The 17,380-nt window shown below is 41.5% G+C and overlaps 1 protein-coding gene across 9 annotated transcripts in view; it reads right to left on the bottom strand.

The window, feature by feature from the left end:
* Elf2 (E74 like ETS transcription factor 2) overlaps positions 1-17,380 on the bottom strand; it is a 90,096-nt gene that overhangs the window by 12,702 nt on the left and 60,014 nt on the right. For 4 of the 9 annotated variants that reach the window (XM_041659087.1, XM_041659088.1, XM_041659095.1 and 1 more), the window contains 2 exons: positions 3,014-3,127; positions 1,077-1,250 (listed from right to left, as the gene is read on the bottom strand). In XM_041659087.1, coding sequence (XP_041515021.1) covers positions 1,077-1,250; positions 3,014-3,127 — 288 coding nt within the window. Of the gene's footprint in view, positions 1-1,076; positions 1,251-3,013; positions 3,128-13,013; positions 13,221-17,380 lie in introns of those variants that run through there. The other 5 variants (XM_041659093.1, XM_041659094.1, XM_041659089.1 and 2 more) reach the window with 5 other exon arrangements.

Genomic DNA, 17,380 nt, shown 5'->3' with positions numbered 1-17,380 from the left:
AAAGGATTTTAGTGGGTAGTGAGTAACAGAATATGCTGTACTTTTAAGACATATTTAACCTCTGTCATCTCTGTCTGAATTGTATAATGGAAGGCAGTGTGTTATTTTACTCTAAAATGCAAACAAAGAATGAAGAAAGTGTAACTAGATGAGTGCTGTGGCCACAGTTCCCACATGACAGACTCTTCTCCCTCTGGAGCTGTAAGTCAAATAAACCTTCCTTCTGCAATATGCCCTGGTCATGGGGTTTTATCACGGCAATAAGATAGTAACACAAGTTCTTAACTAAAGATTTAGTTTCTTTCAAATTTCATCCTAGACTTGATAGTAAAAGACAAATGCATTGTATTTCCATTTCCTTGTGATGTGGCAGGTATGCTGGCCCCTTACACTTTACCCACTGAGATGCAGCTTAAAAAGTGGAATTCTCTTCCTGTTACTACTACTATGTTTATACTGGGAATCTTAGATGTTTGTGTTCCTATGTTTAACATGTACAGAAGTTTTGCCTGCATGTATGTCTGTGTACCACTTTGCATGTCTGGTACCCAGAAGAGGGCATCAAGACCCATGAAACTAGAGTTAAAGGCAGCTGTGCATCAGATCCTCTGGAAACAGATTTACAGACAGCTGTGACCCGTCACGTGAGTGCTGAGAATAGAATTTAGAAGACCAAGCAGTGATCTTAACTTCTAGGCCATCTAACCAGTCCTCACCCTTTGTTTTTTAGAGAAAGTAAAAAGCAGGTGGGTATGTATGGGAAGTCGGGGGAAGACAGAAGGAAGACAAGAAAATAGTATGAGGAGGTAGCAGCACAAGGAGAGGGGGTGCAGAGTTGGGAAGGAAAAGGAAAAGCCAGGAACGGTAAGAGGATGAAACAATGGAGAAAGTATTTGGCTTCAAAGAAAAAGATTGATAGTCCTTGTGAAATTCCATATCAACCACAGTCCAAGATATGCCCACGCAAGCTCAGGAGAGGTGGCCACACAAAACAGACTCTGGTTTTTGTTTGTTTGTTTCTGAGAGATTTTTGTTTTGTTATTTTTTGTTTGTTTTGGTTTGATAAATATACTCACCTTTTTTCTTTTTCATTGGTTCGTGGCTATCTGGTGAAGTGGGAATAGGTGAGGCATCCATTGGTTCAGACTCTTCCGTCGACACCTCCACTACAGTCTCTGTAATGACATCCGGCCTCATTGCAGCATGGATGAACTCTGGAGTTGATATACAAGGAGGGACAAACACTTCCACTATAAAAAAAAGTTGAAAAATTAAAATTTCCCACCCCTATTATAGTTTCCTATGTGGAAAGTTCAATATTTAGAAGAGGCAAGGTTTACAGAAGAATTACTCAAAGTAAGAGTAAGAACTTGTGCCTGAAGAAATCAAGTAACTGAATATCCAAAACAATCTAAAATACACAAGTAAAGGACAATCACCTTGACAGTTGTGAGGCCAACTTCTTTTTCATACTTTTAGGTACTTTTAAAGAAGATTTATTTTTATTTTATGTGTATGGACGTTTTGCTGGCATGTTTGTGCACTTGTGTGCCTAATGCTTCCAGAAGCCAGAAGAGGGCATCAGATCCTCTAGAATTGGGAGTTACCATGTGGGTGTGGAAACCAAACCCAGGTCCTCTGCAAGAGTACACAGTGCTCTTAACCTGAGCCATCTCTCTAACTCCCTTTAAACTTATAGGTTAATTATAGCAACATTTACATTAATTTGACAAAGAAAATTAAAAAATAATGGTCCTTAAATAATTACTTCCATTGTACATATCTGCCATTATTTATTAACTGGGAAATACAAGGACATGATACAAAATGTAAAAATGCACAAATGTATATTCAGTACAAAGTATATATTTTTTCATTTTAAAATATGAAAAAGAGACTAACAACTGTTCATTTCAGGACAGTCACTAAATATTATTGTAAATCACTAAAATATTACATACAGATTGCGATCTGGTATTCTACTACATAATGTGTTGTTTCAACTCCCATCATATACACATGAATAACCAGGATACCACACTTCTATTTCAAATTAGTAGATCCAGATACTATCTCCTAACATGGACCAATATGCTACCCAGCAAAGCCACCGTTTACTTCTCATGACCTTGAAGAATGCATTGGATTCCTAAGCTAACTAAAAATATGATTGTAGGAAAAATGAAAAATGGCTAAGTGTTTTTAAGAACACTGACTGCCCTTTCAGGACTGAAATACAATTCCCGAGATCTACATGACAGCTCACAACCATCTTTAACTCTAGTCCCAGAGGATCTGACCCTCTCTTCTGGCACCCATGGGCATCAGACACGCACACGTGCAGACATGCATGCAGGCAAACACCCACTGACATAAAATAACCTTTTAAAACTGGCTGCTGTTAGCAACTAACTATAATTCCTGCACAATAAATTAAAATTAGGACAAAATCAAACTAGTACAACACCACTATTAAAGTCAATCTACAAGGAAAATAGGAACCTTATTTCACAAGCTGAAAGGTATATAAGATAAATTCCTTTCCCGCTCTACCATGGCCAGTTCCATGTAGTTACTGCCTGCTGATCAATGAGTAACGGATTCAAAGGCTATAGGAAGCAAATGGTCCAACTGGTCCTACTCTTAAGGACTACAGCCTCCTATAATTTACCAGAATCAAGAAAATAAACATTATACATATACAACTATTTATGGGTACTTTCTGCATTTTTTTTTTTTTTTTTGGTTTTTCGAGACAGGGTTTCTCTGTGGTTTTGGAGCCTGTCCTGGAACTAGCTCTTGTAGACCAGGCTAGTCTCGAACTCACAGAGATCCGCCTGCCTCTGCCTTTATTAGGACATTATTAAGTACGCACTTAAGATTTGAGAGCCTTTAATATCAGTTATTGATATCAGGTATTTATGCATATAGATCTTGAAGAACTCCAGCAACAACTGCTGTATATTAAAGTCTTCATTCTAATAGGAAATGATGAGACAGACAGCTCACATACCAGGACTTCTCGAATCCCTCAAGCAGGTAGGAGATTCCATATGAAGCAAGGCTTCAGCAGCTTCAATTGTCTTATCTGTACAGTGCGCATTACTGCTATGGACTGATGCTTCCACTGTGGGGGAAGAAAGGAACAATTCTACATAAGCCAGTGAGTGAATACTCATTAACTACTTACTAAAATAATAAAAAATCATAAAGTTTATGTCGATGATCTTTAAAGTGAATGTTGATTTTAAAAGCAACCAATGATCCAGGTCTAGTGTCGCATTCTTATAATCCCAGTACTTGGAAGGTTCAGGCAGGGAAAGGAGTTTGAGCTACCCTGGGCTATATATAGGCAGAGCCTATCTCAAAACTAAAAACCCAATGAAGCTAATTAAAAATTAGTGAGAAGTTCCTGGATCTTAACCAAAAAACAACAGAGAAAGAACCTTGAAATATGAAAATTGCATCCATTTTCAATCAAAATTAAATGTGATAATCGTCCAGGGCGGTCGGGAACAGAGAGAACAACTCTGTAGGCCAATTATGTAATCGGATGTGTTGTCTCTACACTGGAGTGATATGGTCAACAGAAATCAGGTAGCCTAATGAATTGCTTCAATTTTTATACAGTTTCCTGTGAGTGGACAATCTCCAGGCAAGGTATTCATCTTCCTGTCACAACACTTGATAACTTTTCACAATAACGTTGTTCTCAAAATTTCAGTGGGCTCCACGAGGTTTTCCCTAAGAAAACATACGTAGCTGTAGGATGAAGAGATGGATGCTCTCTCTTACATGTCTTCCATGCGTTGCTATCAAATCACTTGTGAAACAGTGAACTACTCAGAGGTTTGCACCTTCAGGTCAGGTCTAACAGGCTGGGTTCTCAGTCTCTGCCACTCAGGACCTTCCTCTCTAATGCCTCAGTTTTCACTTTTATAGAGCAGGACGACTTCCACAAATAGCTGTGGAGACCACATACAGTGCCTGGCATGAAATAAGAATTCAGTATGATGACTTCTCATTCCTGTAAAATTGGAAGCTTAGCATTCACAACTAGTTTTGTTTAGTTTTGAGAGGTTGAGGATTAAACCCCAGCACCTCCCACACTGCAAGGCAAGTGCTCCACCTCTAAGCAGTGTATATAACCCTAGATTTTCCATATAACACATGGCATTTCTTTTATGTATCAAATGAAAAACAATCCCATGATTTTACAGAATTGTCAAGAACTCATCATTACCTTAGTTGGATTTTATTTCACAATCTGACCTATTTAAATTCTGAATAATTTATGTAATTAGAAGTCCTGAAACAAATAATAAATTTTAATTTGACTGTTTTTCCGAAGATATTCTCCTTAAGGAGCTTTTGTGACTATTCACAGTTTCATAAAGCCATGACAAATTCACAAGTACAGACATGAATCTTCTAAAGCCTGTCTCAAGAAACTTTTAATTGTAAAAAAGAAAATGTTAGTGCCTCCAAATTCACCAAATGCTAAAACCTCAGCATTTAACAACAAAGTCATTTGGCGAGCACTTGCGAAGCTCCCAGCCTGTTTCAGCACCTGTCACACACCGTCCACACTCCACTCTCCAGCTAGGTACTCGATCTCTCCAGCTGCTCTTTCCATTTATGGAGATCTGCTCAAAGCTAAATGAACCCGGAGAGGCAGCCACACCTCTAAGTAAATCTATCTTTAGGTGACCCTGCTTACTCTTATCTGCAGCTTCAGTGAGGCAAAGGATTCACTCCCTTCTAGTCCAACTTCAAAAACTTCGCATTAGGTTGAGAAGACACCACCCTTCTTGAGTGCGCTTTTCACAGGGCGCCTATAAGACTCACAGACACTAACAACCCTCAGAAGGAAAACTCTCAGGTTTTAAACATCAACCTGGGAGCCATTTCTTTAAAGCAGGATTGGTGTTGTAATTTAACTGTTGTCTTAGGTGCTATTAATAAACTATCCCGGGTAAGCTAATTCCTTATGTAATGTTATGAAGATATACTCTAAAAACTGTATGGTACTACAATTATAGCTTCAAGTATTTAATAATCATAGGGCAATAAAATTACAGATTTTAAAATATTTAAGGTATAAACAACAACTACAGAAATACTTGCCTAACAGCTACATACTGTATGCCCTAAATTCTTAAGTAGCTTGAGGTACATTTTGAAAACCCTTATTTCATATAAAGTTCATGTTACTACAAATTAATCTTTATTCTGTTCTGGTTTTGTTCTATGAGAGTATCATGTAGTTTAGGCTGGCCTGAACTCTAGATATGGCAGAAGTCTTGAAACTGCCCCCCATTCTCCTGCGTCTGATTCCTATAAGTGCTGAAATTTCAGGGGTTTACTACCACACCCAATTCAATTAGATTTTTTTAAAGCATATTTTCTTCTACTTCTGACCTCAAACATGTCTTCCAAAATTTAACAAATTATAACCCAAAAGTATTTACTAGCACTTTAAATATCCATAATTTGTAAGCTACCAACTAGAAGATCCAGGTTTTTTAGTCAGGCTGTATCAGCTGAACACGTCTCAGTACCAGTGCCGTGCAGCATGCAGATCCGAGTTACGTGTGTCAACAGAGCCTCCCTCTGCCTCTGCAGCTTCCCATTCAGAGCACCATCAAACCCAAATGCAAATGTAGAATAATCACATTACTCAGTAATCTAACGGCTTGCTAACGAGAGCAGTGCTTTCTATTTTAGGAGCTTACCAGGTTCATCTGAAGCTCATGCTAAACACCAATAAAAACCTAAAAGTCTAGTGTAGGATAAGAAGTTCCAGAATATTTTACCCATTTTATAACGTGAGGAGTGTCTATATTTTTGCTGACCTAAGTTAACAGGTGATTTTCGCAAACAATCTTTGATAGCGCGAGTTTAATACCTCTCCACTTCCGTAATGTTAAAATCTTCAGTGCTGTTTTATTCAGCTCAATAATTTAAAAAATTAAAAGTACTTATTTCTGTAGATATAAATATCAATCTAACAGTGCCTTGCAACCAAAGTAAGCAAACTAAAAGCAACATTTAATAAAATTCCTTCTTACTGAGCCGGGCGATGGTGGTGCATGCCTTTAATCCCAGCACTCGGGAGGCAGAGGCAGGCGGATCTCTGTGAGTTCGAAACCAGCCTGGTCTACAGAGCTAGTTCCAGGACAGGCTCCAAAGCCACAGAGAAACCCTGCCTCAAAAGAAAAAAAAAAAATTCCTTCTTACTACTTTCTGGACATGCATGAAATTAATAGTAGAAAATAAGCAACTCCGTTTAAAAACAGAAACAAACGAGAAAGTAATTTGCCAGGTCTCATTTTCTAGCAGTTGAACTCCTAACCAAGCCTACTTGACAGAATACATTTCAAAATGACTTCCTTCTGATGACAACGTCATCAATGAACGTGGTGTGTGTTGCCATTTACTGCGGGTAAACATGCCCGCTCCATCGCCATCTCTATCAGCTGGAGTTTGTATTACATTGCTCCAGACTCTCAACAGCTGTTACAAAATACCAAACTTGGTAATTAAGTCTGACAAGAGGCATACCTCCCAGCTTTGCATAAGAGAACGCTGGCAATGGATCTAGTTCATAACAGTGTTCCCAAGTCAGAAATAAACTTCACTAGCAATAGAGTTTGAAAGCAATGGAAAAATGAGAAATACTTCATTAGGTGTTAGCGGTTTTCTCCTAAACACAGCGCCAGAAACTATTATTTCCAAGGACATCACTCAAGTTCTGCACTGCCGGACCTCATTCTCAAAGAAGCCAGAGCTCCAACAGGGACAGAGCAGGCCACAAACCACTACAATGAAGGAGAGGGTCAGACTTTAACATTTGTCTCCTTGACCTTAAGCCAATATAGCTTTGTAAGTATAAAAAAAGACAGCCAAAGTTGGCCAATTAAATTCAAGTCATAATTAAAATTTTTTCAAATAGCCACATTTTAAAAAGTACAAAGGTGGTATTAATACCTTTGGGGGGAGGGGGGGGACGTTGACCATTGAGCTACATCCCCAACTGAGATTACTACCTTTTGTTTAACCTCCTAATACATCCAAAATATTTCCATGTCAGCATGTAATCAATATAAAGAACTTTTAAAATTCAATCTCCCAACCTATACCACAGGTGGCTAGTGGCTATTACACCAAATGAAAGCATAAACACATTCTTACACTTAACTTTCGTCATAAGACACTTCTGCATTCTAATTATTAAGAATCTCAAAAAGACTCTGAGAATAAGTCCCATCAGATAATTATTGTATTTGAAAAATAAAACTTAGCCAGGCATAGCAACTTCATGCTATGCCAACATTTAGGAGTTTTGGTCTAGCCAGCCCGGGCTAGCACAGTAAACAAACAAGCAAACAAACTTGTTTGTTTTTTGAGACAGGGTTTCTCTGTGTAGCCCTAGTTGTCCTGGAACTCACTCTGTAGTCCAGGCTGGCACAGGTTAGCCTCAAACTCAGAGATTTGCCTGCCTCTGCCTCCCAAGTGCTGGGATTAGCATGTGCTACCACCACCTAGCACAAACAAAATTAACCTCAAAAATATTTACTCATTTACTATTATACATGTTACTTAAATATGCATATATTATGAAAAATAACTAAAATAATTCAGTGGCTTTTCAAGTGTGTGTATATGTAATGGATGTGTGCGTGTATGTATGTATTAGACACGTTTAGTTCATGAGGGACTGAACCCAGGGCCTCGGATAAACTAGGCAAGCAGTCTACCACTAAGCCATATCCTCGGCCCTCATTTGTTTGTTTGTTTATTTCAGATGGGGGGGGTCATTTAGTTTGCACAGACTATCTTTGAATTTCTCCAAAGTCTATATAAGCCATGGCTAGCAATAACCCTGCCTCAGTCTCCAGAGTAGCTGGGATTACAGACCTGTGCCACTAAATCCAGCATGCTTTACATACTCTGGAAATCTTTTTAAAATTTTTATTTTGTTTCTATACACTTGAAAAACTGAAAGGCAAGTAATCTTTCAAAGGCAAGGAATCTTTCTATCTACAATCTTTCAAATCTATGAAAAATACTTTGACTTTCTAGACCACCAAAAGCCTCTCAGAATCTAGATCAGTCTGCTGTCTGTCTCTATACCATTTGTTTGTTTTCTTCTTTTCTTTTTTTTGGGGGGGGGGGGCAGGGGGTCGAGACAGAGTTTCTCTGTATAACCATGCCATGGAACTCTCTGTAGACCAGGCTGGTCTTGAGATTATTAGAGAGATCTGCCTGCCTCTATCTCCAGAATGCTGGGATTAAAGGCACACACAACCAAGAACTGGCCCTAATTTTTCATATAATGCTACTTTTAATAATTTTTTCCAAGATTGACACAATAACAACCAAATCTGAACTTCTGAAATGCTTTGCAGTTTGTATTTGATATTCCAAAATCCAGAAAACTTACTAAGTAAAACATTTCTGTTCCAAGTATTGTGGATAAGAGATAACCAACCTTTATTAGCTATTTCAATTTGAAGTACATCAGAAATGAGATTTCTTCAATTTCGTAATGAACACTGACCAAATACAGATTGTTTTATCACTGAGATGACTAATGCTGATGTGGGGCTCAGTTACACAAAAGCAGGAAGGTCTCAATCTGATACCTAGAACCCAAATAAAGCACCAAGCTGGCTGCTCGGTTCCCAGTACCGTGCCAGTGTAACAAGCAACTGTAATCCCGGGGGGGAGGCAGAGACAGGAGGATCTCAGGGACTTCCTGACCAAGAGCCAATCTAGTTGAATCTGAAGGCTCAATGAGAAATTCTGTTCAAAAAAATAAGGCAGAGAAATTGAGGGAAATGCCTACTATCAACCTCTGCCTCCGCATGTACATGCATCCACACACAGAGAGACTATCCGGTATTTCCATAGAAAAATTATCTTTTTATTTAAGAACTGCACTATTGCCAGGTGGTCGTGGTGCACGCCTTTAATGCCAGCATTCTCCAGGAAGCAGAGGCAGTCAGATATCAAGTTCAAGACCAGAATGGCTACAGAGTGAGTTCCAGGACAGTCAGAACTACAGTCTTGTGGGGGAAAAATGCAGAGAAAACCCTGATGACCTTCTCAAAAGAAAAAGGAAAAGAAAATTAATGCCAGCATTCAGGAAGCAAAGGCAGAGGGGTCTCTGTTGACTTTGAGGCCAGTCTTATCTACATTCTGAGTTCCAGGACAGCCTTGGCTACATAGTGAGACCTTGTCTTAAAACAAAAAAAGAAAATGGAGAAGGGAAGGATGAAATAGGTAGAGGAGCAATCAAGGACTGCACACTTCAGAGAAGAATCTTTTAAACTAAAAATCTCCCGAATCAAGCCAGTGCATACGTTATTATGTTCATAATTTCCTAAATTATTAGGAAAGTAATAATCCCAGGCAATTGTTTTTCCCTTATTAATCTACGTGCGCGCATACACACACACTCATATACCAGAACTGAGTCTGAAGTATTAAACTACAACAAATACTTATTGTAAGTTTCCAAAGGCTGGCTAAAAGAAGTTAACCTCCATGACATACTCACATGGTATATTTTCTAAAATTTCTTTTAAAAGCAAGTCTCACATCTTCTTCACCTTTGCATTAAATGTGTTGGACCACTCGTAATTCTAGAGCTTTAAGTCCTCAGAGATCGTCTAGTCAAGTGCTAAAGAGCTTAAGATTAAGGTTAACTAGGATATATGTTTGTCCACAGCGAACTAGAGAACCTCAGCCCTGGATGATTCCTGAAGCAAGTTTCTGAGTACGCAGCACTGGCTATCCTGCCTACTTGTCTCCTCAGTGCTCTGATTAAGGAAGGTATCAACCATGCCCACCCAAATACAAATTTAGTAAGAATACTAAGTCTTGACTACAAAACATTTTTAATTTTAAAATAACACAGATTAGTTACAAGTTTGTTTATTTCATCCACTAAACTCCTAATAGCATAAATATTAATAACTGAAGGACTATTATGTGTAATGTTTAAGTTATACACAAGGAAGGTAAAAGCAATGTATACCCTGTAGTGATATAGCAGTGATCCTATTAAGGGATCTATAGTTGCTTAGAAACAAGTTACACTAACATTATTCAAGTCAAAAGTTTATTTATTCTCTAAGTTCTTCCCAAGTGTCACTCATTTTACATGAACATCAGGTAATTACTGCAATCATTATAGCTACCTTATTTGTACATTATATAGATTTTCATCTGTTTGCTTAAATCTGATGACTTCTTTCAAGGAGATAAACAGATCATTACATCCATTTACTCACAAAACGCACAGATACTGGGGTTGGGGATGTAGCTCAGTTGGCAGAGTACATGCTTAATCCCTCATCACAGGCCTCTAATTCTAGCATTCAGGAGGCTGAGGCAAGGGATCAGGGCCAGCCTTAGCAATATGGAAAGTTTGAGGCCAGCCTGCAGCGGGACTTTTGTTTCAAAAATAAAAACAAACAAACAAAAAAATACTGAAAGCATAACTCTATATGTGCCATTAAACTGTCAGCAATAAAAAAATTCAGAATCATAAAAATAATAATTTTTTAAATTCCTATTTCCTTCTCCAGTTTTTAACTCACTGGACTAACTCTGAGTATATCAGCAAGTCCTCCTAAGTTTCCTTCTAAAAGTCGTTAGGGACCTTCAGATTACATGAGCATTGAAAGGAGAAATAAAATAATTATGCATAAAAAAGTCTTTCATAGTAAATTGTGATTTTTAAACCCCTTAGTTGTATGATTTCTGTAAGGAGTAGTCAAAAAGCAGTAAGATCTGGAAAATGGCATCCAAACTCTTAGAAAATCGCATCGGGGGTGGTGCAGCTCCATGGTGAGCATTTGCCCCGCAAGCCGGAGGTCCTGGCACAGATCCCTGGCACCACAAAACCAGAACGCCTATAAAAAGATAAAAACATTTATTTCCAAAGACTATGTAATATGCACTTCCCAGTTTTACTGGTAATTCCAAAAGCTCATGGGAAGAAACCTTCGACTTGCAGAATCGAGTCCTCTGCCTCCACAGTGAAGAAACTGCTATGGTTCTTTCTCAAGTATTCGCACGCTCTGGAAATAACATCTTTAGGTTTATTAAACTCTGCCTGTATTTATGTGCACCATGTGTGCCTGGTGTTCATGGACTTGAGAAGAGGGGGTTGTAGCCCCTGGAACTGGAGTTCCAGATGGTTGTGAACGTGGGTGCTGATAACTAAACCCAGGACCTCCGCAATAGCAACAAGTGGTCTTAACCAATGAGCACTTCTCCAGCCCAGAAATCTCTTCAACTACACACACTCAACACTCAAAACACCACTATGCCGACATGAAAACGTACACTAATTCATAATGATCAATGGACTGAACATAAGGATCTAAGTCCTCATTGTGTTCTGCCTCTCATTCAATAAAAATTCTTATCCAAAAATGGTATTTAAATGCTGCTCAGTAAGTTGTGATTTCCATAGGGATTTCTGAAAGGTGTAAAATATGCCACAGACTAAACACACCCACCGTCATGTATTCTACAATACATATGTTTCTATTAGTCCAGCTTTTATTTGAATTTATAGTTCTGCTAAATTTAGGGATAAATATATGTTGATTTTTCTTCCCAATCGAACTGAGTGTGCTTTGTTAGCCAAATTATTGATTTCAAGACCCCCTACCTAAAAACAATAGAAGGAAAAGACTTCAGATCTTTTACAGCAGTGCTGTGAGGTGACTATTTCCCATCTTCCGATTCCACATCGATGATACGAAACAGAACCAGAGAAAAGACCGCGTGCGCTTCTTATTTCAGTAAGCAACAGTGTTCAAGCAGTGCCACATCGACCTGGGGCCCTCGCTGCGCTGTCTGCTAGCAAGTAAAGCTGCTTTTTCTATGTAACTTAAGTCCGTGCCCTTCCGCTGCAGCAGTGGCGCAGCACATCCCCCACCCCCGCGGCCACTTCCGTGTTTACACTCCTCTTCCCTCCAATTCCATGCGTACATTGTCAGCTTCACTCCCGCCCAATCTTCATTGGCCCAGCTCGGGCCCATGGTCCCGCCCCCAGAAATCAACGTTCTTATTTGGAACATCTCGGAGCGCAGATTGGAACCGCGGGCCTGTCAATCGCGCGCGTTCTGTCCTCTCCCAGGCGCTTCCGCTATGGTGGGAGGTTTGGGGGGGAGGGGAAAGGGGGCAATTCCGAGCCGAGACTTCCCCGGGGCCAGGACGCCCTCCCGCCCGCCCTGCACCTCGCTCGCACCCACTGTTGACAAAAATAAACGTTCCCCCTCGCTGTCCCAAAGCCCCGGGTCGGCTGCGCGGAATACACCCCGTGTCCTTCCCGTCCCCCTCAAACACCCGCCCCACGAGGGACGGAAGGGCAGCAGCCTAGTTTGTGCACCGCCGCCGTTAGCCGGGCCAGGGAGGCGCCGGCTCGGCGTCCCGCTCGGCACCGGGAAGTGGCCTCAAGACCGTTACTCCGGGGCTGCTCCGGGAGGGCTGAGGCAGGAGGCCGGGCGCGTTTTGGCGGGTAGCTCCCGGGGCCGCGGCGTCCATGCGGAAGTGGCGGCTGTGTGAAGTGTGAGGCGAGGGCGGCGGGCGGCCAGCGCCCCCAGCCGCGGGCAGGGGCGGCCTCTCGGCCGGACAGCGTGGCAGGCGGCGGGGACAACAGCCCCGCTCACTTCCTGGTTCCCCGGCAACTGGGGTGAAGCGCGCAACTCGCCCGCGCCGACTCCCCAACTTAGCCACGGCTCCGTGCCCGGCCGCCGCCGCGCTGCCCGGAGCGACAGCCGGGATCCGAGGCAGGTTACTCTCCAAGGTGATCACTTCCTGATTTGTCGCCTCCATTACTTCATTCACTCCCCCTCTCCGCGGCCGCCCCGCTGAAGGAGGCGGACACCGGACCCGGGCGCTGACTGCCCCGGGGGACGCTCCCCGCCTGCAGGGCGCCCCCTCGTCCGCTGCACCGATGCACCGGAGAAAAGTTCCCCTGCGCTTACCCGCCCGGATGAGCAGATCCAGCTGGTTCGTGGGTCCCTCATGCAGAGACGTCGCCATGTTTATCCCGGGGCTGGAACTGCTGCTTCACATTGACTTACACCCTGAGCAGCGGCGACAGGGGAGAAGGCGGAACCCGCGGCCGGAGACACACGCCGTGCGGGCGGCACACACTCACGCACTCGCACACACTCCGACGCCCGGATCCTTGCGCGTCCTCCGACAGGAAGCGGCGGCCGGCCCGCCTCCCGCCGCCGGGCTGAGCAGCCCCACCACCTAACGGCAGGGGCGGCGGCGGCCCCGGCTGGCAACGCGATCCTTCCGCCCCGCGCCCAGACAGGAAGTCCCGGGCGCCGGCAGCTAGCGGCTGCACGGACACCTGAGGCTGGGCAGCCACAGGCCGCCCTCGGGGACGCGGGCCTCGGCAGGAAGAGGCGCGCTTCACGTTGTGCGGAAGCGAAGTCTGCAAATGTCCCCTCTGGAAAAGAGCCATGAATCAAATTTTTCTTCCTACAAGCGACCTAATACCTAGTCCCGCAGCTGTACATGAAGGTGGCTTTTTAACTTGTTTTGGCCCCTCCAGAGCTTATGCAACATACTATCAGTTCATTCCAAAGAAGTGCCCTTTAAAAACTCGTACCTAGAAAATATTCTAAAAACATCACTAAGGAAGTCAGGAGTCTCCAACTACTTCCAAAGACGACTTGGTCCTCTTCTCTGCAGAAGTCAGAGTACACTAGACAGGTATTAGTAAACAGCACAGCAGCCGGCCAGCCTCGAGGACACTGGATTAGAGTCACCCACTTTGCTGGTCGTGTACCCTCACTTTTATTTGGTTCACGTGGACAAATGAACATATTCGTTCATATCTTAAAGATATCTTAAGCCATCTTTTAGAAAAAATCCGTTTGCTAGGAACTGACCTTACAAAGACAGCAACAGGGAAGAGAAATGTGCGGCCAATGAGTGGCTAGAAATTAGTGGATAGTAGGGGATCAGACCAAATAAAATGTCAAGTAAGATCTAATCAAAATGCCTTGTTGGTTCAGAATTTCTAAACATAAACAAAATGTTACCCTGAAGTTGTCCACCACAATAAAATGCACATTCAGTGGATTCTGCATTTGATAACAATTTATTGAATAAACAATTATCTGTAATGATAGAGTTACAAATTTTATCTGAGCTAGCTGCTTATAGATAAAGTTATTTTCAACAGTAATATAATACAAGATGGTTTTATAAGTTTACCCAGCACCACTGCAGCATCAGATGGGTTTACTTAAAACTGCTCTGCATAGAACAAAAGGAATAGTCAGCTCACTGCTAGCTTTTCTTTTTCATTGCTATCAGTTTGAAATAAGGATCTCCCATTGATAGGCAGCATCTTTAATAGTTTCTATATCAGGAACAGTAAAGAGCACTAAAGGGTAATTTGCTGACTTTAGGCAGACCATTGTAACGGGTGACAAATCAGAATTTTGTTGTTGTTGTTTTTGTTTTTCAAGACAGGGTTTCTCTGTAGCTTTGGAGCCTATCCTAGAACTAGCTCTTGTAGGCCAGGCTGGCCTCAAACTCACAGAGATCCACCTGTCTCTGCCTCCCGAGTGCTGGGATTAAAGGCGTGCGCCACCACCGCCTGGCAACAAATCACAATTTCTACTCCAGTAACACATTTTCCATCTATTCCATTGAGTACCTAATGGGAACCAAAGGGGTGTGTGTGTGTGTGTAGGTGATAAGTCAACGTGTCTTAAAAACAATGAAACAGTATTCCCATTATAGGATTAGTTTGAAGTCTGACACACTTTTACCTTACTGTATTTTAGATATCTCTGAAGCAGAATTCCCAAGTTTAGGGCAAGTCTGCCTTGCCTAAAATAGGCTTTCAAAGGTCACCAATACTTTACAGAGAATAACAAGAAGAATAGGCTGCTAGTAGAATATCTACTGGCACAAACTGGCATTATGGTGTTTACCAAGCATCTAATATGCATACCTGTGTGTATGTAGAAACACTAATCTGCAGTTTTCAAGTCCCCAAGATCAAACAGTTATAAGTGGGATTTTCACTAAGTATAAATGGTAGCTACCTTAAAATAACTCAGTTCTGCTAATCAAACTACAGAAAGACAATACTGTCTGAAAATTACTTATATGTCCCAGCAGAGAGGGGAAAAAGGTAAATACCAGATCTTACTACTTACCAAATAAAAGCCTGCATGCTAAATACTTTCCCTTATTTCTTTTTATGTATTCTGTCCACATCCCTAGACAATAGACATTACTATTACATTCATTTCACTGACGAAGCATCTAAGGGTCCTTGCTTAAAGAACATTTGGTTATTAAAGGGTCAGGATTTGAACCCAGTGCCTTTCCTCTGCACCACTCATCAGGAATGAAAGAACATCCCCACTTTACTGTCATATTAATTTTCTCATACAATTTCTGTTTTAAAGCTCCTTCTTAAAGAGGTGTAGCCTCGTCTGCCTCTCACTGGACTCAACTCCTTGCTGCTAAACAGAATGAAGCTCAAGCCCCTGGGTCACAGACCCTCGAAGGAAGCCAAATACTGTGTTATAAATAACCAGAGCAGGGGACAGGAACAATGGCACCCACCAGCAACTGTAAAGTGAGCTATCTGGGAGACACTCTCCAGTCCTACCCAAGTCTAGAGATGACTAACCCAACAGACAAGACTGCAGGCTGCCTCATCGAAGACCCTGAGCCAGAGCCATGCACCTAAGCCACACCATAACCTTTAACCTCAAAAACTGTGTGGGATGGTAGATATTTGGAACTTTAAAATGCTAAATTGGGAGAGAGATTGTTAACTAATTAAAACTAGCAGAAGGAGGGTGGGTTAAAACCATTCTATTCTTCTGATAGAACATTTATTCTTCACATCAAATCTTTGTACTGTTGCATGAGTGTATTTATGTGTTTGTGTGAACATTCTTGAGTGGCATATTGTCTCATTCTCTTTGGTGAGATAAATGTCATTATATTACGTATACTTTTTTCATGAAGGAACTGCACACAACGCTGCTGATGTAAAGGAAGTACAGCCGTATGCTTTTTGAGTTCTACAGAGCATTTCAGTGTATGCGTTTACCCAACTGTATCCATTAAATTTCTCCTGTTAGACAAAACTGTCCCCTCTTTACAGTTTTGAATGTTTTTTTTATTATTTTAAATTGTATGTGTGTCTCTGTGTAGTATGTGCACATAAGAACAGGTGTTCAAAGAGGCCAGGGGAGCTAGATTATCCAGGAATCACAGGCGGGACTGAACACCTGACATGGTTTCTAGGAATTGAACTTGGAACTTGGAAGAGCAGGGCAAGCTCTAAAGGCTGAGTCACCTCTCTACTCCAGTTTCCTTTTCTCAAAGAAAGTTTGATGTTTTTTCTTCATTTGCTCTGCAGTGTTAGTGCCTGAACCTAGAGCCTCACACTATCTCCTGCCAGCTACAAACGTGCCTTGTAGTTGAGGATGCACTTGAGCTCCCACTCTCCTGCCTCCACCTACTGAGCACTGGAATAACAGGCGGAAGCGCAGGCGCTGGGAGCCAACGTGGGGCTTTTTTCTCAGGAGACTCCTGTTATTCTTTTGAGACAAGTCCTGTCAAAGGCCTGGCCCTGGCTGGGTAGGCTGCGCTGTCTTCTCTGGCCTGAAAATGTAGACATGGTCTAGACTGAAACACGTGTGTCTCAGATATCTTCTGTTTGGTAGATAACTCAAATTGGTCATCCTATTGATTTTTGAAGTCAAATTATACCTATTTTCCCATACAAGATATACTAAATAATATTTCAGAAACAAAAGTAAATTACAGAAGAATTAAGAAATATTTAGGGTCTGGCAAAGATGACTCATTTGATAAAGCTGAACTGAATTCACACACTTGCCTATGTGTTACACACACACAAAAGTTGAACATTTTTAAAGAAATATTCAGAAATGAATTATAAAATGCAAAATGTCAAGCTCTGTGTGGCACAGCTGAATACTGGACAGTCAGGAAATCAGCTTACACATAGAGAAACGAATAGGCTGCAGAGACCTGTGCTGTGCAGTTAACACCAGCTCTGGAGTTTGACGTCAGCCTGGCCGAAATGGTGAGAACCAAGACAATCAGGGCTATGAAGAGAGATGCTACCTCAAAACACCAAGAATAAATAAACTAAGCATTCAATTAAGAAAGACAGAAAAAAAAGAGAGTAGATCAAAAAAAAAAAGGAAATAATGACAGAAAAAATGAAATAATTCAAATTTGAAGAATGTTTGAAAAAAGAAGATTCATAAAGCCAAAAGGTGATTTTGGAAAAACTCACCAAGGATCATAAGAGAAAAAAATATATAGT

The sequence above is a fragment of the Microtus oregoni genome, unplaced genomic scaffold (genome assembly GCF_018167655.1).
Source record: "Microtus oregoni isolate MIOR12 unplaced genomic scaffold, Mior012 000010F_ref0000083, whole genome shotgun sequence".
In the NCBI taxonomy this organism is placed as follows: domain Eukaryota; kingdom Metazoa; phylum Chordata; class Mammalia; order Rodentia; family Cricetidae; genus Microtus; species Microtus oregoni.
This window is presented reverse-complemented; position numbering and strand designations above follow the sequence as displayed.